This window comes from Seriola aureovittata, chromosome 9, assembly GCF_021018895.1.
Source record: "Seriola aureovittata isolate HTS-2021-v1 ecotype China chromosome 9, ASM2101889v1, whole genome shotgun sequence".
Classification (NCBI taxonomy): Eukaryota; Metazoa; Chordata; class Actinopteri; order Carangiformes; family Carangidae; genus Seriola; species Seriola aureovittata.
The window spans coordinates 6642557-6665490 of NC_079372.1; the positions used below are offsets into that span (position 1 = coordinate 6642557).

The 22934-nt window shown below is 42.3% G+C and overlaps 1 protein-coding gene and 1 long non-coding RNA gene across 3 annotated transcripts in view; one reads left to right on the plus strand and one right to left on the minus strand.

Annotated features, from left to right (window-relative positions):
- Nucleotides 1-22934, plus strand: part of LOC130174462 (uncharacterized) — a 59747-nt gene that overhangs the window by 11545 nt on the left and 25268 nt on the right. The window lies entirely within an intron of this gene.
- LOC130174438 (protein Wnt-2b-A) lies at nt 1590-16729 on the minus strand. Of its 2 annotated transcripts, XM_056384258.1 has the most exons (6): nt 16608-16729; nt 14768-15453; nt 11539-11759; nt 7971-8248; nt 5450-5714; nt 1590-3488 (listed from the first exon to the last, which is right to left on the minus strand). In XM_056384258.1, exons 2-6 carry the CDS (start codon nt 14947-14949, stop codon nt 3259-3261), a joined length of 1176 nt encoding a protein of 391 aa, XP_056240233.1. In that variant the 5' UTR covers nt 14950-15453; nt 16608-16729; the 3' UTR covers nt 1590-3258. The 2 variants fall into 2 exon arrangements, with proteins under 2 accessions (XP_056240233.1, XP_056240234.1); XM_056384259.1 differs by lacking the exon at nt 16608-16729 and having other exon boundaries at nt 14768-15846.

Here is a 22934-nt window from a genome sequence, read left to right on the forward strand (position 1 = left end):
ACAGAGTAGAAAGGCTTGCTAACATACTGAGGGGCTTACCAGACAGGTGATAGGTGGGCTCAGGGGGGTACTGAGGGGGTCCTATCCCAGCCTGCAGGTATGTACATGTGAATATGTGTGCGAAACAGATCGTATGGCTGACGCCCGGACCACCCCAAGGTGAATGTTGCCGGGGAACTGTTGTTGGGGGAGACTCTATCAGAAGCATGGCGCAGGAGGGAGGTGGAGGGAAGGCAGTCAGGGAGGTGTGGCAGGTGGGGCGAGTAATGATGATGAATTGTGGGGAACGCAGTTCTTTCTGCTCAGATTAAGATCTGCTGATAAACATGCCTGCCAGGTCACCGAGTAACCCTGTGCATTTCTCACTCTCCTTCATCTATCCGTTTGACTCGTTGTCTTCCTTCTCACTGTCTCGCACCTCCTTTTTTTTTTCTGTCTCTCAGTAGAAGCTGGATTTTCAAGGTAGATGTTGGAGTCAAGGTGGTGGGTCCTGTCCTGTCAGTCTACCTCCACGGCGTTTTGTGTGTGTGTGTCTAAGTGGAGTGAAGTTCATCCTCAACCCATTCTCAGGGTTGTTGTCATTTGGCAACCAGACTGACATGCATTACGGCCTGGACATAACGTTGATAAATCTACATAACTGTCAGTACTGAGACACAAGGGAGAGACGCAGAGAGAGAAGATAGAACAAGTATTAAAAAAAAAAAGGGTGACACTGTTGAGCATAACGGATGTTGAAAAATTGATCGGACCGTGTGTCCTGTGTGCGTGGCTTATACTCTAAAGATACTGCAGCAATGTGTGTGTCAGTGTGCCAGTTTGTACAGAACCAGTGTTATACAACTGGGCCACCTTTGCCTTTCAACAGAAAATTCAGGTGGACACCAGTTTGATCTTAATGACTTGTGTGTGTGATTTGGTCCCAGTCAGATTACCTTTAGGTCTTATTTTAGTTTAGTTCTGACCATTGTTTCTATTGGTTATGATAACAGTGTACCCAGTTCATTTCCTAGATCTCCTCTTCCTCGCCCGCAGAGCTGCCTGCCAGCTGTGAAGACTAATGGTTTGCCTGTGATACTTTGCAACAGGAATGCTCTCAGCCTGGCATCCAGGACACAGATAGACTCTGCCACAGGACGCTGGCACTAGAATAGTCTCAATGACTGGAATGACTTGATAATATTACCCTGAGGGTCAATAAAGCTTATCTTATCTAACAATATGGGCCTCCTGTGGCTATTAAAAGACCACTCCTAGGATGTGGAGACTTTTTGGGGCAGATGCGGTTGGTAAACTGAAAAAGCGAATCATGAGTGGCCTAATATTAGTCCACTAAAAAACTTGACTATAAAGCAGTATCACAGGAATGCACCAGTACTGATTGAGAAAACTGAGGAGAGCAGTTCTCCTTTTTCATCTCAGCTGCTGCATCAGAGGTTGAGTCTCCCTCCTGCTTTGTGTTTAGCCACTCCTTTTGTGTTAATCTTATTCTGGTGTGCACTGTCCTTTTGAATTTGTGTTATCAGGAGTTTCTTGGCTCTAATATAACAGAGACTGAACAGGACTGAGAGTCTGGGAAGCAGAGAGGGTTGAGGCAGAGAAGATTGCTGGAAAGTATTCCCTTTGATAAGCCGGCCAAGAAGCCTTTGATTAAATGTGGTCCCAGCAGGAGCCCACACTAGGTCCTCTGTGGCACGACCATGTCCAATCACCAGCTATCAACAGCCCCGGGTAATTACGGCCATCTAGTCATTAGCCTGGGACCCACCTGGAATTCCACATAGCGAGGGGTGGGATGAGGCCAGCAGGGGTTGGGGTTTAGGTTGGGCCTTTAATCAAACACTTCCCTCCCCTTGACTGATATAACACACCCCACCCTGATCCGCACAGAATCAGCCTTTGTTACAGACATAGATTGTATTATTACTGCCCCAGTGTCTCTCAACCCATGCTGGTGAGGAGATGTGATAAAGTGTGTGTGTGTGTGTGTGTGTGTGTGTTTATCTGCGTGTATCTCTGTGGGAATAACACGCCAGGTTATGACAGCGGTACAACAGAAATGACTCACTGTCCTGCTCGGTCACACTGATTAGTTCTGCTCTGTCGGTGCTATCTATTCTCTTTCTTGCCTTCAACCTTTATGTTTGTCTGTCTGAACAAAAAACAAAGATTCCAGTGTCATACTAATGCACCATATATTTCATATGAACATCTGTTTAGATAAGGCAATATACACAATGTTATACAAGCAAGCTGGAGAGCAGAGAAGTGAAATCTGTCTGATGTTGTGGTTATGTGTGACTGAATGACCATCCAGGCTTTCTTCTTCTTCTTCTTCTTCTTCTTCTTCTTCTTCTTCTCAGCGGCAGTTTGTCGTCTAACAGACTGGAAACTAAAAGTACGCTGTATAATCACAATAATGGGAGTGCTCCTCTCTCTCCTCGTATCAGCCAATGTAGTGCAGTCTCATCCGCAGATGAGAAATGAAACAACACTTAACAATTTAAATAAATCACTTTTAAACAGCTTTCTTTTGTTTGTTTGTTTTTTTGCTTTTTTTTTTTTTTACAGTTGCATTCAAAGTTCTAATGATGCATCCATCCATTTATTTATCTGGTGCCCATCTCCATGTCCTCTGGTAGTCCTCTGCCTGGACTTCAGTTTGGCCACACAAAGCCAAACTTATGCTTAGATGTCCACTTCTCAAAGTGCACTTGTCAAGCTACTTCCCAAAGTCCAACCAAGTATTCTTTTTGGTAGATAAAAGTGTTTTTCCCCAGAAAAAGAAAGAAAATTATGTGAGTATATGATGTTGTTGTAATAATACTGGATACGTTTGAAGGCTCAGTTAATGTAAAAATGTGTCTTTAAAGCATCATGAAAGCAGCAAACCATTTTTAACTCACACACTAGAGAGAAAGGCCGTCTGGACTGAATCTTTGATAAAAGCCCAATCCACCCGAACCCCAAAGTGTTTACTGGTTTCACTGTTCATCATCTGATCCCAGCAGTTCAGTCACAAGGCCATTCACAAACAGGGGTAATGGGTATTAATTCATATTGATGGGTACTGAATTCTAGTGCTTTCACAGAGACAAGTAGAAAAGCCATGCAATGATGAACCGAAGTGGGGGCAGGGGAGGGCGGAAAACGCAGAGCACTTTCAGACAAACTTTCCCAGAATGCCATGTTCCACAGGATGTCCTGCAAAGGGGAAAGGGGTGGGGTCGCATTACAGGGGGCAGAGGGGGCGTGCCCTCAGGTCTGGTCCAACCATTCGGCTCGTTTTGGGGCCTTGCATGTGTGTATGTCCACGGCCTCCTCACAGTCCTTACACTCCACAGCACAGCACCATTTGAATTTGCACTCGCACTTGGTGATTTGCTTGACTCGCGTGGTGTCGTAGCCCCGTCCACAGCACATGACCTCGCAGCCGTCTGTGCCACGTGATGTCTTATTGCAGACCCGCCCAGCCGTGCCCAGGGAACCTGCACAGAGTACAAAAGAGTTAACTAATGAAAGCTAAAAGTTAACTAAATCTAGTTTCTCTTAACTGGTCTGTCATGCTTCACTTCTACTGAAAGAAAAGCAACTGGTCGATCATTTCTGTGGAGAGCCAAACTCAACGACTACTTGATTAATCGATGAAAGACAAATTAATCAGCTCTTTTTGAATAATCGTTTAAGTCTTTTTAAAACGAAAAGGCAAGACATGATCTAGTTTTAGCTTCTCAGTTGTGCGGAGTTCCTGTTTTTCTTTGTTGTAGAAGTACTGTATGTCATAGCAAACTGAAGATCTTTGGGTTTTGGCCTGCTGGCTGGACAAAACAATGGACCAAACAATTAACTGAGAAAATAATTGGCAGGTTAATCATCCTAAGTTTTAACGTCACATCTGGGCTTTCTGTTGTTCCACTAGCCTCTGTGTTTCAATGCAGTCTCTAATCGAGGCTTACATTTCTGTAAAAGCGAAAGAATTCTGGGTTCCTGTTACATTCTAAGATAAATGAGCATCTACTGCACTTCCTATTAGCAATTAATTTGTAAGCATTACAGTACACTTAATATGTGTTATTGTAACTTTACCCCTCCTAAAATCCATTCACGCTCCTGCGCTCACACACCATTTAAATAGCTTAAATTAGCCACTTTTTCTGTGTTACTTATGTGCAGCACTTTGTTAATAAATGAAACCAGATACAAAGAAACTGTATTGACCCTTTTAAATTAGCTGACTTTATTCTTTTAGTGTTAATATTGGATTTTATTTAGATGTAACTGCCAGTTAGCCTTTTTTTTTTTTTTGAATCTCAGCTATTCATAATTTCTGTTTGAACGTTATGATGTGAGTGTGGCTTTAGCTTCAGTTGGTTCAATGAAGTATGCTCTCTACCGGTATTGAACATATCATCGTGTGTAGCAGTCTGGCTATTGCCTAATGCAATTGCATATTGTGTGTGTCTTATGTGAATGTCATCCCCACAGAGATTAGTGCTGGTGTTTGGTGTGAGAAGCTCCCTGTTTGAACGGCTACCTATCACAACAAGCTGCCCATAGAACAACAGACCCACACACACAACTATGCAGTGTTGGTAGAGTGGCCTATAGTTACACTGCCTTTCCCAAGCCACTGCTCCCTTTGAAGCCACTGTGTGTGTGTGTGTGTGTGTGTGTGTGTGTGTGTGTGTGTGTGTGTGTGTGTGTGTGTGTGTGTGTGTGTGTGTGTTAAATGGACAGTGGAGCGTGACAGACAGACAGGCTCTCACACTCTGAGGCCCACTCTGCCCTCCAGCTACGCTTAGTTCAGACAGACAGAGAGTGAGAGAGGCTGTGACAGACAGAAAGAAGTGATTTTTTTTTTTTTTTTTTTAAATTAGCTGCTCGTGTCCCTAGGCTGTGGATTCCTCTGGGAAGGTGAGAAAGAGGGGGAGGATGGACGAAGGGATGAAGGGACACAGGGATGAAGGGAGAGGCAGATAAAAGCAGTGAGGAAGAGGGAGAAGTGGACAAAGCCTCTTAGTGATGGAGGCACTAATGTCAAATATCCCAAAAGTTTTAAGTGATTAGGTGCATCAAAGGTTGATCAACACATCCTCTCATGATGGGGCTGTGTATATATATGTGTATATATATGTGTGTGTGTGTGTGTTGACAGAAACTGACAGAGGTCAGGTGGTCACAGAGCGACTATGCCCTCAGGGCACAAGGATATTAGCTTCCACAGACATCACACGGGAGGCATGCTGTGTTATCTGACTACCATTACACACACACACACACACACACTGACATTTACACACACAAACACACTATTCATGCATGAACATACACACAACATACACATAACACAGTCGGGGCAATCCATCAACATCCATGAGAAACTGCCTCTCTGCGTCTCTCAGTCCAGTCTACCTTCTCCTTCTTCCTCTCTCTCTCTTCGATGTCTTACCTGCTGCTTTGTCTTGCAGGCAATAATCCGGAGAGTTCTCAAAGTAGACCAGGTCATTCTTGGTGGCCTTCCTGAAGGCTTTGTTGGCTACAGCGAAGCCTGTCCCATCCTGATTCATTGTCACCTCGATGGCCCCGTTGTATTTCCTCCTCAGGTAGTCACCAGTCTTCCTAAAGTCTGACATGGCCATCCAACATGTCCGCAGCGTGCAAGAGCCACTCACTCCATGACATTTACACTCCAGCTTCATGAATCGCTTCACTGCCTAAATACATGGAGAGAAGTGGAGATTGTTTGTATTTTGTTGCCATCTTGAAATTTGCTATTACCTGCCCTAAAAATGCAGCACTAAGGCAAGAAAGTTTCTTAAAGGTTGTTTTTAACTAAAGAAGATAAAAACATATTTTTTTTCACAGTGATATCTAGTCTTACAGATACTTTTGGATTTTATATGCCCAGGTTTTGAGATGCCCACCTGTTACATTTGTACTTTCGTTCTAATACGGTGGAGATAGGTGGATTTTTGTTTAGAGTGCCCAAAGCCTTGTAAAACTACATTCTATCAATGAATTAGTCCCTACTGACACAGAGGTCTATGAATTATCCAGAAATATGAGGATGCTATTTCTGGGAAGAGATGTAGCTGTTTGAAATTAAAAATTTCCCCTCAAATTAAATTCGATTCACCTTAATTTCATTAGGGTAGCAGCAGAAATTCCAAACCCAATGTACACTTAATATTAACATGTGATCTATATATAAATATATATTATCTGTATGAAGAAAAATAAATTTTAATGCAAGATGTAGATGCACTAAGACTCAAAAAAATCTAGTTCAAAAGAATTTGAAGACAGCCCAAATAGCTTCTCCTAACTTATGTAGCTGCAGTCACACTGGATTTTGCTCCCTATACAATATAGTGAGGAATGGGGTGAGACATAATTGTTGCTGGACGCAGACTGAATGAGATCATTTGCTTTGCACTGAATTCAATCAGGTGAAATTCATAAACAAAATAACAAAGCAAAGTATTCAACTTCTTGTTAGCCTGCTAGCAATGCCAGTAGCCATAGTTTGTTCTTACAACTCTACCCTGACTACGTTCTGCCTCAGCATGTGAGTATATTTCTTTTATTTCGTAATGCCTCCGCTGCCACGCTTGAGGGAAGAGTTAACAATTCAAGTCAGTTGTGTTTTACAAAGTCATTAAACAAAAGCACAGTGCATTTTTGGAACACCCCCTACTGGAGTACAAGACAGGGCCTGTTGGCGATTATACGCTGATCATTGTGAAGCTGAAGAGATGATTACATGTTCAAACTGTTTGTTTTTCAAATAAAAAGTGACAACCCTAAAATTCACTCAGGATGCATTGCAATTGGCAATGCTTTTGGATTGGTCAGATTTCATCTGGAGGTGCTCTGGCTTGCATTGAGACTGGATCCCAGCAGGGTGTGAATGCAGCCTGTACAGTTTGGCTATGTTGTTTGGAAAATATCCTCCAACAAGTTGATAGGTCTAACTAACCAAACATTTCGTCTTCCATTATTTGCCCTGATCCACATACCTGATTTGTATATAGAGATGTGGTGAATGCATGAAAGGAGTGACTACCAACAGTCGAGTTATGCCCTGGACTTGTCCGCTGGAGCACACAGGCAGCACTCTCTCATGCACACCCTGAATGACAGGCTGAGAGGACCAGTGAAGAGACTGACAGGGATGGTAAAAAGGTTTATGCAGGCGCCCACTGGGATTTGTCCAAATAGTCCCTATGAACATTATTGACTGGCATCATGTTGATAAATGAGGTAACTAAACTTGCACTATTATCATAGATTGACTTTAAACTACATTTTAGATTATATTTGACTTTTGAGTGCTGGTACAGCACTTAAATGAAGTGAAGAAATAGGTCTAGCTATGTGAGACTATAGTAACATTATGTTACTAACTAATGTGTTTTTTGAAAGAGGATGTATAAAGTGTAATATCGTTATTAGCCGATGCTGACCCTAGTTTTCCCCTCAACATTGAGACGGGCTTCAATAGATGGTTACAAGAGGGTTTGTGTTGTGTTGGGAGCTGGCCGTTTGTTGACGTTTGCTGAATCCATTTCTAAGCTAACCTTAACTTGTAATGCATACTGTTGTCACTGGAGGGGAGCGGAAAAGAGGCATTGAGGCAAGGGACTCAGGAATGAGCATAAATGTCAAATCCTTTGGATTTTCCCAGAAAATTAGGCTTGAGTTTTTCACATAGAAATCAGTGCATTGGCTGTTATTAACTGGGGAAAACAGAATATCTAATTAAAGTTAAATTTTAATTATTTTCCAATCCATTCACACATTTGCCTTTAAAACCAGCTGTAAAGTGTGTCCAAGATGCAGATATATCAAAGCTTGTGCAAATAAAACAAAAATCTGAATAGCTAGGTATACCACTAGATGTATGGTTTAATATATTTTATTAATTTTTATATTTGGGTGAATTGATGGCGATGTAATCACACACTTACTGTTCTGCCACAGCGATTGTTGTGTAGGTTCATGAGTGCCCGTGCATCTCGGACAGTCCTCTCTTTGGCATCTATGAAGGCTTTGGCAAACTTTATCCCGTAGTTGATATTATCGCTACAGCCACCCCAGTCAAACTCTCCTCTCTCATCACTAGCCCGCCCACGCTTGTGTGGGTCGCAGTTACATGTCTTCAGTTCCCCCTGGCTGCAGGCGCGAGTAAGCGCATATACCACTCCTGCTGAGGAGATAGCATAGACGAATGCTGCTTCACGACTACCTGAGAGAGAGATACACAGAAGGCACAAAAGACAAAAGAAACAGCGAGGTTAAACATATCACGTAACACATTAAATTGTAAGAGACCTTATGTCTTAGAGCTTTGTAGTTCACATGTTAACATTCATATACAGATACATGCAGTATAATGCAATGACCGAGCCTGGGTGTGAGCCATCAGGATGTGAAGGTGCAGCTGACGGGCACATATCAGGCCTGATGTAGAGTATAGGACAGCTCTGTTTAAATATTATCATGGAAATAATTCTAGCTGCGGGGCTCTCCTCTGCTCACATAAATTGTTTAAAGACAGACACAGTGATACCCCATTAATCAGCGACAGGGTGATGTCATGACAGCATTATCTACCATTGCTCTGCTCATCTGTTCTTTCCTGGTCTTTTTAGTTCCTTAGAATATGACTCATCTATTGTGTGGCCAAAGACACATTGAGAATTAGACATAGTGTTTGGTCACAGTTCCCTTTTCCACAGTTGCTTTTTGTGAGAATCACTGCTCCAAAAAGCAACAAGAACTTGTCCATCTTAGGTCACATGATCGACCAAACATAACATAAGTGGTTTTCACTTGGTGCCTCTGTAATCAAAGTAAAAAAAAAGACTACTTTATTATAAACATTATGCTCGTATGGCGCAAGTCAGTCAAGTGGTCTGTCAGTCAAACACTTGTCCAGGCACTATTCCCACTACTCCCTGTCCAGAGCCAGATATTTTAACAGCTATTGGCCATGGACGTTGGTGAAGATTTAATGGCCCCTAATGATTCTGGTCACTCTGGCTCCTCCCTGACCAACCATCTGGAAACAATGTTTTGATCAATGACAAGTTACTTCAAAAAGTAATGGCTTAATTTTTTGCTGTGGAAATTCATGGTTCCCAGAGGATGATGTTTCTAGTGATCATGGAGGAAAGGTTCCTCCAGCTAGATTAGTATCTGACATCTGAAAGTCATTTTTTTTTTACCACAAAAAACATCTAAACCTAGTCTCGAATAAATAACTTTAATCTTGCAATTACTTGCCATGCAATGTACTAAGCGCATTCATGATCCCCACATGATGAACTCTTTCTATTTTGGACCCACCCTCAGGCTGAAATGTCAACTCTGCATACACAGTATCTAATATTCTAATGGGCAGATTGCTGTCAAATTTTTATTCAGCTCCCGAGTGGATAAACCACTTTGCTGTAGCACCACCCTCTTTGGAGAGTTTACACTGCCATTAAGTCTCCGGGAAAATCAAAATTGGCAGTATGTTGTTTATTCTGACCCTCGCTGTCATATCGCAGGCTGTAATTAACTTTGCAGTCTCTAGGGTGTTGCTAGTGTGCCTTTAAACACTGTCCACACAGAATGCCTTTCAGCTGCGCTTTTCAGTCATCTGTCTCCCATCTGATGGAACAGATATACTTTTATTTTAATCAGTACAGCTGTCTACGCAGACCTGTGTCTTCTTATGTGGAACTGCGACCTGAGGCGCCTCTTTGAGCGTTGCCAAAATGTGGGTGGCAACATAGCACCACTGTGGCTGAAGGCATCCTAGCTTCGAGCCTCCACGGACACTGATGGACGACTGAAGCTGCTGCACTGCTGCTTTCACCACACAGCCCGTGTAAACAGAGTTTTAGACTTAATCTCATGGTTAAATCAGCTTGGCTTGCAGTTGCATGTTAACAAAGGGTGCATAGTACATTTGTTTCTCAGATCTATTGAACTGTCTCTGTTTCTAACCATATTCACACGGATATTTACTTTTGTTTGATCACCTGAATTTGAAGAAGTATTTAAATGCTGCAGGATTGTTGTAGCAAACACTGCTCTGTTAAGTAACTAATAACTATATAAGTAAAGCAAATGTACAGTTGAAGGATAAAGATTCATGAAATGGAAATACTCAATTACCAGCACTTCAAAATAACATTACAAAGCATTTTTGACATATTACTGATTGTGAGGTGGGGCACTTATAGATTTATATCTGAAAATAAGGTACACACTCACTCTTCAAACCTATCTAGACCAGTCCTGGACCAGAAGAGTTTGTGTGATCCACCCTGCTTGTTCTGTATTCACTGTAACGTCCTGTTTCATCCGCGGGGTGAGGAGAAGGGGGCAGTGGGTGTTGAGGGGGCGTATGTGGAGGAGGATGGAGGAGGGCATTGCTGTTCATCGTTCAAACCTGCGCTGTTTGTCTGACAGTGAGAATATCTCTCTAAATATTTACATCTACATTACTGTTTATTCCTCTCCACCACAGACACACACATACACACACACTCACACACACACGCACACACACACACACACACACACACACACACACACACACACACACACACACAAGACACACACTCACACACAGCCTGTATCTCCATATCTGCTACTTTTTTCCATGCATCGTTAGCCCCCACACATGCTTCGGATGGCTGGAAGAGGGACAATAACAAGCCAAAGACAGTCAGTGCTCTCAGATACTAAGTTTGTAGAGACAACCATCTTAAATTGTGCAACCTGCATCCAGATACGCTACAGTGAACTCCTGAAATCCTCGCTCAGATGCAACAATTTAGAAAAAACTTAATCCAAGAGGTAGGATCATAGAGTGCATGTCTTTACATGTTACACTGCATGCCGCAGGTAAAATGCTACATTCAAAATGAAATGCAGCAGTAATAATCAACACCAGCTACTGCAGATCATTGCAAATACAGGCATCATGAGTAATTTATCATTTATTCCTCCATGCAAATTACCACTTGAGTTCAAGACACCAATGTGGTGTAGCTGAGCTATGCAGCGTTTTTTACTGGAGAGTATCTGTCCCTCCTAATAAATGTTCATGATTCAGACTGCCGAGTGCAATCACGACACCTTTCATAAGGAGGAACTATACATGCACCAGCTACAAAGACGAGGAATGTATGTATGTTAACATGCATCTGAGGTCTGGCAGGAGTGGAAAAACAAAATGACGACAAGCCCACCTCTCAAAGTCCGTGTGTTTATTGACGAGGCGTAAGGCATTACAACGGTCCATTAGTGACTATAAACACGGAGCACCGGCATATGTGAGTACGAGAAGGAAAGATCGCAGAAAGAATAGAGTGAGGGGAGGACAGAACGGAGAAGGGAGAGATAAGGCAGTGAAAGTGAAGAAGAGCGGTGAGAATGAGGAGTGAGGCAACAGCGGACTCAGCTCAGCATCCATGCTCTTTGGCCACACAATCAGCAGTCAGACAGACACACACACACACACACACACAGACTTACTCCGTAGCAGGACACGTCCAAACACAGTGTGGTCGCGGTCCAGTGTGCTGCAGTTCCAGCGATGGTGTCTGAACTGGTGTTGGCATTCTCTGATCCACTCCTTGGTGCCCTCACCGATGGCCTGCATGATGTCTGGGTGGCGCTGGCAGAGTTGCCGCTGCTTGTTCACCAAGCCTGGGATGTTGTCACAGATCACACGGGCCCCCAGCGCACCAATGTACCTGAGGATGCAAAAAAAAAGAAAAAACACAAGGAAATTCAAGGTGGCTTTGAACTGAATCGGCACTAATATACACAAGCATTATCTGAACCGGGCTGGAATACAATACAATAGTATAGTGCAATGGATGAGCACATATAGGTGTCCTCATATGGTAGGTGTATACACATGTGGACACACACTCAGTGATGAGTGGCATGGAGGAGAGCTGCGGTAACAGTCCTTTATGAGTCAGAGTTCACTACACTTAACAGTTTAAGGTTTGCGAGTAGGAGGGGAGTGGAAACCATTTACTCCGCTCTCCAAATAAATAAGCACTTAACCTCTCCCCACACGACCTGCATGTGTATGTGTGTTTAAATGTTTCCCAATAGGATAGTTGAATTCATGTCGTCACAAATCAGAGCAAGAAGTCCGGGGGCCTCCAATAACTGTCAAACTAAGACCCCATTTACTCACTTTACTCCTCTCTGTCTTCTGCCTGATCGCTCTCATCTTACTCACAGTTCTCCCGTGTGCTTCTTCCAATCTTCCTCCGTGTCCTAATAAAACTGATTTTTACAGTATCCTATCGAGATAAGTGCTGCTTGCCCAAAATAAACTCTAAACCTAATCATGACTTGTGTGTGTGTGTGTGTGTGTGTGTGTGTGTGTGTGTGTGTGAGAGAGAGAGAGAGTGAGAGAGAGAGAGAGAGAGAGAGAGAGAGAGAGAGAGAGAGAGAGAGAGAGAGAGAGAGAGAGAGAGACCTCTTGCAGGTCGGTGGCTGTATGGCTTTGGCGGGTCAGCGAGGGGAGGTCAGGGGAGCGTGTAGCTGTGTGGTCGTGTTTTATGAGGCCGGGCGATAGGATTGAGACTGGAGGCTCTCTACTCCCCAGAGTGCGATTAGAGAAGAGGAATAAGAACAGAGTGCTCATCAAAGGGAAGAAGCAGAGCAGCAATTCACGCTTAATTTTCGCTCTCTCTCTCTTTCTCTCTGAAAGTCAGGAGCACTTGTGGATTTTATAGGATAGTAAATCACTATCCATAGGTCTAAAATAACATGCTGTAAAGCCCTGCGACTATACTGTGGATCATAGGAAAAAGACAAGTGGGGACGCTGACGGCTTCAACTGACTTCTGTTGATGTAATCACAACTCCTGCAGTACATATTACATTTTTCCTCTTGCTGCCCTGTCATCTTTTCAAGCCCACCTGGACCATATAAGGGAAAAAAAAATGATACTAATAATCTGATGGTTTCCTGCAGCATTTTCAGTAGGAAATCGTTTCACTCTATAGTTGTAGGTTTCCTGCCAAATTAGCTAAGGATGCATAGAAAAAGTGAATGAATGGTCATCAAAAACAAGTTATATTATATATTATATTTTATGGATGAAGGAGAACTTGGCACCAAACATAAGTCCGGTACATACATGCACACACAAGATGATGAACATCAGCATTACACGCAGATATCTTACCCCTTGAGGAATAGTTTGAGGTTGTAAGTGGTCATTATTTCACATTTATCACAATTAAAAACAATATTATGAACATAATGTATTTATATTCAATTACACTGTCATTTTTGTGACCCCCCTGGGGGTGTCAAAGCTCCAGATCTGTCCATATCATCACATACTGTACCCCCACAGAAATGTGATAAACAGTTAAATAGTGTATCTCCTCCACTAAATTCCCCTTAAAGCCAATAATGCCCAGCCAAAGCCTTTACACACACTCTTCCCACTACTCCCTATAACTGTTTTTAATCTACACAAACTATTAGGCATTCCATCACCACCATACCCGCCCACACACAGACACTTCTCCTATAAACACACTCACACACATGGACATTTTCACGTATGTTATTACGCAGGCAATGAGATATTTTTTCACCCCTCACCTATGCTCTAGATGGCTGGTTTTGGGGTATTTTAGTGAAGTCATTTGTGTGTGTGTTTGTGTGTGAGAGAGTGTGTGTGTGTGTGTGTGTGTGGTACCTGGTGAATTAATGACTGCTCTGCCTTGTCTAATGCAGGCTCCAGCTGAGCTGAACACGCGCTCAGCCAACAGTGCCGACATAAATTACATTTATCGCTCTATTATTATTGCTCAATATGGCAGGCCAACAAACTGACACGGAGAAAATGCGTCTTAGAAACAAAATCCTAAAGAAGCTTGAATCTGATTCACAAACTCATAATTTAGGTTATTCTCGCTGTTAAAACATCCATCGTGTTTCTCTTCTCTTTTTTTTTCAGGAGCAAGTCAATTGGAATTAAATTAAATGATGACAGAAAAACACATTAAGAGTTTTTCTTAGCAGTCATTACCCCATAAAAATTACAAGGCAGTGCACTCATTCATGACAAATTATAGCCTATGAAACCCCATGCGTTTAAAGTATTTGCAGGAGAAAAAAATAAGCAGGAGAATAATAAAGTTAAAAATGTTGCCGGCAACATTGCACAGCAACATTGATGAGAACAGCACCGTCGGCTATACAGTAGAGGCCTATGTCCCGGATAATAAATTAACTGATACAAACCCTCAACCCTCATAATGGCCTTGTGTGTCTGCTGTTGGAAAATAGCTGCCCCGAATTAATTGGAATGGGTTTTGCTTTTGCTTTTGGAAAAGGGGGTTATTAAAACAGTCATCATAAGTTAAATTCGTTGGCAGTTTGAATCCTCAAAGATTTTAAAGACAGACTCAAAGCTAGGCAGCAGTCCCAGCTCCGTTTCAAATGATTAAGATCAATGAATGTTCAAATCCTGTTGCGTTTTCTTACCTTCCTGTTACAGTTAGTCTTGATTTAATATGAGTTTTTATAGATAATATTAATAATTATAATAATTATTATTAATAATAATAATAATTATTATTATTATTGCTATTATTATTAATAACATTATTTACATATTTACATACATTTACTTTCAAAAGAAAGTGTGCAAATTCAGCCTCTATACATCTTGTTGACGGGCAGGCAGGCCTATAGGTGTGATGGATGCAGACTCACCACCATGAAGAGTCCACCCGAGGCGTCACCAGCAGCAACAGCAACAGACACGCGCAGTAAATCCTCGAACTGGCACCGGAGTTTTGGCATGAAGAAGACCGGGATGAGAGTCTCACTCCCGGCGAACCACAGCTCCGAATCCGCTCTGCCCGGAGGCTCAGAATCCTGTTTAAACCCAGCATGGCTCTGCGCTTTTTCTTTTCTTTCTTAACCACCAAAAGTTCCACCCACCCCCCCCAAAAAAAATCAGATTTCAGAAGAAAATGCCAAATTTGAATAAGTGTGATGTAAAATAGGCGAAGCACCCATTCAGTAGGTTAGGTAGGCCTCTTATCCAGTGTGTGGCTCCATGTTGCGCGGCTGTCAGGAGTGTGAGGAGCGCGTTTTCGGTGCCATGTGCGCACCAGACTCTCCACTGAGCACTTCTGGCAGCCGACAGGAGGTTTACCTGATGAGGCGAGCAACAAGTGTCGGCTGTTTCACTTCTCCAGTCAGTCAGCTCCCCAAACACATATCCTTGGTTTGCGCTCAGTTCAGAGGCAGAAAAACAGGTCCGAATGAAAGCTGGAGCCAGAGGTCGGATGATGCGTGACTGGCTGCGGTTCTGTTGGCTGTGTGACTCTGCGCTGGGTCGGATGCTCGCACCGGACCTCTCCTTTATTAGTGCGCGGTGGACAGAGTCAGAGCTGAGAGAGAGAGAGAGAGAGAGAGAGAGAGCGAGGGAGCGAGAGAGAGAGAGATGAGGGAGGGCTCGCTGCTGATAGCTCCTCTCGCCCATTGGGCAGATGTAGGGGTTACAGAGTTTGACTAGGAAGGAGATATTAAAGAGGGATGGATGGAGAGACTTGCGTGTGTTGGTGCTGGGATGAATCGTGATGATGATGAGGGGACGGTACAAATAAAAGGGGTTCATCTGTTACCAAAGACAGAAATTAGCCCATAATTAATGACGGCGCCTTCATTTTACAACCCAGGAAAAATGGAAAATTAAATCAGCAGAAAAACCGTATGTCTTTTTCTAAAGGCATTTTTCAAAATAACGCTTTCTTGTCTTATTATAGCCCCCTTAATATTCTTTTTTTTTTTTTTCAAACGTGAACTGCTGCAGAATACAAACATTTATATGCAGAAATAGGTGATGAGAGAGCTGCACGGACAAATATGGTGAGAATGCAGTCGTTAATAGCAGTGGTTGTAGTTGTTTGTATGATATGATATTCACAGATATTGTTTTATCTAAATCTGTTGTTATTGTCAGTTATTAATAATCATAATTAACTAGCATGTTGACTGGGTATTTTTTATGGTTGCACTACTTCTACTCCTCATGTTCTTCCTCACACTCGCACACATCTTTTAAATATTTATTTCTTTACAAAGACCTTGTGTAACATCGATCTGCCCAGGGACTGTGGGTAAAAAAAATTACCTTTTCACTAAATCCGGCACACATAGATCAGATTAATATTAAATAATGTGTGCTGTCCCACATGAAAGTATATATAAAGTAAAGTAAGTAAACCTGTGACATTGTTTAAGTTATTATCATGAACAAATACGTGTCATGTCTGCAGTCATGCACCACCTAAAGCTGAGTACAAGTGAAAGTCAGAGAAAAAAGCAGGGAATGTGGGACTGGGAGAACAGAGCCAAATCGTCCAGTGGAACAGCACTATGGCTTAAATATGAACCACATGTGTAAGAGAGAGAGAGTGCTGAGACAGCGCTGGAATAAAGCATGCACACACACACACACACACACACACACACACACACACACGTACACACACACACACATGTACACAATGTACATTGTCCCTGGAGAGCGACCCATCCTTACCTTTGTTCCCATGCTTGCTGTGTCTTCAGGTTGTCTCCAGGCTTGGCGCCGTGTTGACATTCGTCATCAAATCTCTGATGTTTCTGTTTGTCCTTGAATGGCTCCTGACAGATTAAAAACTACTTTTGAGTATCCAAAAGACCCATAAACCACTTCGTGAGTTGTTTACAGACACCAATTCATACGCTTTTTATCAGCGTAGACTTGAACTCCTCTGGGGAGTTTGTGATATTGGATTGAAAATACCACAGTTGATTCAGCTGACCCAGTAATACTAACAAACAAGTAAACAAATCAGCAAAATCCCTGTCGGAATTGAAACTATTAGAATTAGCTATAGCTGTTGCAAACTGCTATTTCATCAAAAGCTTGAGAAAACAGTCCTAGTGTTTATGCCAAAGCTGCTGTTAAACTTAAGCTCCTTTTAGAGACATTTGTATTTCTGCTTAGAGCTCGGCAGGCAGGCTGCTGTCAGAGTGAGGCACACACACGCACACACTTCTCAGAGACATGCACAAACACACAGAGCCGAGTGGGCACAGGTTTGTGAGAGGCCGCGAGGTGAGGCAAAGACGCTAAGCTCTGGTGAATATTTGTGCGCTGCAGCTCAGCTCACAATTTTCTGCTAAATCAAAAGGAATTAGGGAAGCACAAACACGGCTGAGTTATGCTCTCTCTCATGGGGCTGGAGCTGGAACAGACTTTCTCTCTCTCTCTTTCTCTCTCCCAGCCTGTGAACTTGACCCCAGCTTTCTCTTCATAAACAATAACAGAGTCAAGTGCCTTCTTGTCAGTTGGAGGAAAAGTTTGCCCTGATGTACGGGGTCCAATCTGGCAACCATCTCCTCAGAGGAAAATTACTGACGGGGGTTGCTATGTTTAAATGCTGCACTGGGGGTGAAGGAGGGATAAATGTGAGATTTACAGAGGCAGGGGTTTTGGACTAATCCAATTGATTTCTGTGTTGATACATTATAATCACTCAGGATTATTTCTGAAAGGGAAGTTGCGGTTAGAAAAGGGAACGGGCTGAATGAACCAAGGGCACGCCAGACACATGCACTATAGGTGGAAGAGTTGGACTAAAGGCCCAGTACTGTGTCCCCTGTGGAGATTATGCTGTGGCCTGTCACCAGTCAGGCAGTCCAGGGATGAGTTCAGCATGTATTCCCATCCCATGGCAGGCTGGAGCAGGGAGGACAGCATGTCGTCGGGCCCGGACCGAGTTCCAATACGTACGGGACGCGAAGGGGCAAACTCAACACTGGGCAGGTCCATGAAGGGAGCAAGAGCAAGGGACAGGTGGAGGGAGGGGAGGCTCGAAGACAAACAAGAGGCGAACTGAAATGAATTAGGGAAAGATGTGAGAGTGTTGCTGTATCCACCATCATTTCCCTACATCTCAAAAAGTGCTGCAGCCTAACCAACAAAATAACTTGATTGCAACAAGTCCAAAAAAGCCCATATTAAACAGAACAGAATGGGTAGGTTTAGGGGAAGACAATAGTTTGAATAAGTACTTTGTTAAGGTTCAGGAAGCTTTGTCCCCAAGTTTACAGCAATAAAGACTTAGGTTACGTCAGGGAGTGATCGTGATTCAAAAATAACAACTTTGACTGTTTGAAATGGGAAACAAACAGCAATCTTTTGTGTTAAAGTCCAATGTTTTGTTGACCCACTCTTCCACTTCAAGTTATACATGGACTTGACATCGTCACTTGAAAGTAAACATGTGTCATTTAGCTGCAGTGGCTGAAACGACTGGTGCTGTCATTCTTCTTGGGATGGCAGTTTTCTCGTCGCTGATTTCAGATTTCCAAAACAAACAGATTTTCAGTGATACAACATATTTCTTCAATGCTTCCCAAAACGCTTGGCTCGGCTGACAACTGTCATTAATTGCATGGCCACAAGAGGTCACTTGTGAGGACACATAAACACATTGTTTTAAAGGGATAGCTCAGGGTTTTTGACGTGGGGTTGTGTGAGTTAGTCATATAATCAGTACATTACCTGCAGCAGATTAGGGCTGTGGCACCGGTAGAGTGGCAGATCATTGTGTTGCAGTGCACGGGGCCACCAGAAAAAAACGTGTTTTATACACTTAAAAACGCCCACTGAAACAATCCAACATCTGTTTAAATGTAAGCTTGGTGTGGAATATTTTCTGTGGTTTATCTTCCCATGAAAACAGCACTTTCATTTAGCAGTACATTTTTCAACTGCTGAACAACTGTATTCCTACGCACAAGCACACCTACGGAGCGAACTGTATTATGCCGCGGCCGCAGGTCAACTGAGTGAATCAGAAAGTGGAGTAATACAGTGCGCTCCATAGGTGCGCTTGTTTCATCTTTTGTTTTCATGGGGAGATAAACTGTTGAAAATATTCTACATGAAGCGTACATTTAAATGGATATTTCCTAACTGGGAGCACGCTGATCAGAATCTGCTGCAGGTAATGTACTGACTATATATGACTATACTTCACACAACCCCACGTCAAAAAACCTGAACTATCCCTTTAAATGTTTGCACGTAATGACTAATGCCATCATTTTCCTGATGAGGACAATCTCCGTTCTAAATGTTTTAATTCCTGCAAGATGACTTATTGGAGATGGATTTAATAGTGTAATAATTTCTGCATGTTAAGTAGTCGTGAGGATAAAAGGACCAGGCCCGAGTGGCTGTTTAGATAATAATCAGCTGAAAATCCAGTAGCATTATCCATAAAGCTAATGAAAGGTCAGAATACATCACAGACCCTAAAAATACACCGTCCTTCAGGGACAGCCAAGCCACATTGTGCGTGTGCATGCTTGCAAGCCAGAGAACCAGATCTGTGATAATTTATTGTCTTGTAAATTTAGATCTGCCGACAGAGATGGACTACCTTGAACAAACACAGCGGCGTTGGAACTCCAGAAGCCTCTAAAACGTTTGGCTAGCTCTCACAGAAGGTGTCAGAGCCTGTTGTCAGCCACTTTCCCCCGGTGCAAAGGGTGCAACGGAAGGCATTTACATTGAGAGAAAGTTTGTACTTGCACAGATGCAAAAATTGCTCAGACACACATCCATAACTGCTGCTACGCTATGTACCCTTACGTTACATCACGGTTGGCCTCTATAGGGCTAAGCTCTGCATACTTGTGACCCTTTCTTTCTGTATCCCCAGGAAACCCTGTCATTAATAGATTTTATAGCTCCTGTGAAGTGAAGCGTAGATGTAATGGTGATAACTCTTTAATAGACTGTTTACTAAGTTGCAGGAGGATGGCGTCATCCTGGACAAATTCGGAGCATGCACACACACACACAAACGCACACATGCACACTCACAGACACACACCCAGACTGTGAGTGTAGAGCAGGTGATACAGATGACATCAAAGGAATATCTGGGACAGCATGGCCTCTTTGACGTCCAACAGATCTCAGACACTTGTTAGTCAAAAACAGGCATGCCCCCCTGGCAGTAGATAGACTGGGACAATGATACACACAGACAAACAGTCACACAAACAAAAATAATCAGGCATACGTCGACTCTATTAAAGGGGATCGACTGGGATAAACTTTAAGCCGACTACTTTCATTCCAATTTCCAATTAAAACATTTAAATTTTACGGAGAAAATGTTTTTAGATAATCCAAATTGAAATTTACCTTTAAGGATGCTGGTCATTTTTACAGCACAGTGACTCCTTGCTCCCTCTCAGTGGAACTGAGTTTGTGCTGAGTAGTTTCCTGTTTTAGTAGGGAACTGTCTGTGTGACGTACACTGCAGGTCATGGGCAGCTGGTCACATGGTGGCTAGCTGAGGTTGCACAGTGAATCAGTGAATCAGTGAAATTGAACCTTGTCAAAGTAAATCCGTCTTTTCTGTCTCTCTGGGAATGAGTCAACCTGTAAACCAAGACTGAAACCATAAAGGTAAAACAGCAATCATGTCTATAGGTGTGAGCTTGTGTTTTCCATCATTTATTTATTCAGGAGCTGAGTGAGAAAGTGAAAAGAAAACATTAGAATTTTTCCATGCCAGGTATGTTTCACATGCTGGAGGCAGCACCAGGACATGGACTGCAATCAAAATAGAAAAATGAAATTTAAACACAGACCTCCATTCTGGGGTCAAAAAGCTGATCTCCACAAGGAGGATCGTGTGTGTGCGCACGAATATGTTTATTAGTGTGTGCATATGCAAATGATAGTAAAAATGGTATTATTTTTGTCAGGGTGTCTGCCTGTAATCATCACAGCCTGTTAGCTAAATATTTTCACAATGCCACAGTCAAAATCTGTCACCTTGAGAATACAATTTGCGACTCGGCTAGTGTGAATTTGATGTTTCTCTTGCCATTTCCTAATATTAACCTCTTACCACTCCCAATTTCTCTGACTCAAGGACAAGACAGATGGGAAAGTAAGGTGCTGAAAATTCCTTTAGTTTCGCAACATTAAAGCTGCTCTTATCAATATTTTTGTATTAACAATGGATGAAATGATCATGAGTAATGTGAAAGGGGTCGCTTGATAGATGAAAAATCTGACTCTGCACTTCCCTGCATCTGTACACGGCGTTATAGCATCTTCAAGCTAATTGTTTTGGTTTTATGGCCCACAGCTTTACTATCTTGGTTTAGTCCTGCTCTCCGCTTTCATCAACCTGTTTCCAACAACAGCAGTCAGCAAAAAAGCTGATAAACCCGCTGAACACCAACAAACAAAATTAGCAAATACGTGATGAACATATTTTCTGCCAAAGAGCAAGATATTTCCCTCAAAGACTAAAAACAGAGGGAATATTAGACTTACAGAAGAGAACAAGATGAGAGAGAAAGGTTTAAAATATAATAATAATATAAAAATATAACATAGCTGGTTACATCATATAACATTAAGTTATATTTTTATTGATCATGAGGTTACAATTGGCTAATTCATGTTCATATCAAAGAGGGCAGGACTCAGGGGCTGATAGTGGTTTTGTCTGCATGTGCATCATGTTTGTGCTTTAATTATTATTGTATGTAGCACATACAAGGAACTCTGGTCCGGATTAGGTCCTAAGCCTCTTTGGTGTTTGTTTAGTCTGCTAAACCCCACCATACGTTCGTATTTCTCTCCTTTATGGTGTATTAAAACGGGCGGAGTGGGGTGCAGTGTTTGCTACATGACCAGAGGTCCTTGAGGTAGTTTCAGTGGATCCAAAGTAAAATTAAGAACAGTTTTCTCCGTCAGGTCCTGTTCAGTCAGATGGAGACATTTAAATCCTTCTTGGTTAATGTTATCAGAACTAGACAGATGAGAATACAGATATGACTGCATCCAAGATGAAGTGAGAATCCAATCCCCACATTTAAAAAAAATAATGCCATGAATAGGTTTTATTCAATTAACTATTAACTTAATATAATGTGCAGTAAACAGAAAAAACAAATCAATAAATATATCTGATCACCCTTTTTCTTTAGAGAAGCTAATTGTAAGTTTTGCTATCACTACATAGCCAATGTTAGCATTAACAGCTTCTATCACAAGAAATGATAGAAGCAAAACAAGGGTCAACATTGGCGTTGCTTTCCACCGCTGGAGACAGCGCTTGCTGAGTAAAGGAATCAAGTTTGATGCTGAACCCTAGTTTTTAAATTTAACTTGCATAATGTTAAATTTGAGTCTGTGTGTAATCTTCCAATACACCACAATCTATTTTGCATGGCCGTACTTTCGCTGTTGCTTTTCAGGATTCATCAGCTGTTTTTCATATATAACCCATGGATGACGCCAACACTTGATCATAAAACACTTGATCATCGAAAGTCACATACCTAACCAAAAACTGGTAAATAAACAGCTATTGGCTAACATGGTAACAGTGGCTATATGGCGATAGCAAAACTGAGAAAATACCTCTTTTAAAACAGCACTGGTTCTCCACGGTACACTTGTGCAGAGTTTCAAAGTTACTTGGCAGGTAGGTTGTTCCAAGCATTTTGGAGAACTTAGGCTCTCAGTTGCATCTGTCTCTTTATGTAATCCCAGACTGATTTGATGATGTTGAGATCAGTTCTCTGTGGGGGCCAAACCATCTGCTGCAGAACTCCTTGTTCTTCTTGTCTCTGACGATAGTCCTTCATGACTGTGGCTGTGAGTTTGGGGTCGTTCTCGTGCTGCAGAATGAATCAGGACTGATCTGTTGCCTCCCTGATGACAGTGCTGATGATTATGTTTTTTATTATCCTGTCCTAAACCTTTTATTTTAATGATGCTCACTTTGGATTTTTCTTAGTCTATTTAGTTTTTAGTTTTTCTTTTTTTGTACAT

Excerpts from the sequence above, each read along its gene's own strand:
- LOC130174438 (XM_056384258.1), bottom strand. The coding sequence starts at position 14,949 with ATGCTGGGTTTAAACAGGATTCTGAGCCTCCGGGCAGAGCGGATTCGG. Across the intron at positions 11,760-14,767 it reads CGGGTGGACTCTTCATGGTG|GTACATTGGTGCGCTGGGGG; the intron begins GTGAGTCTGCAT and ends TTGCATCCTCAG. Across the intron at positions 5,715-7,970 it reads ACAATCGCTGTGGCAGAACA|GCAGTGAAGCGATTCATGAA; the intron begins GTAAGTGTGTGA and ends CCATGTATTTAG.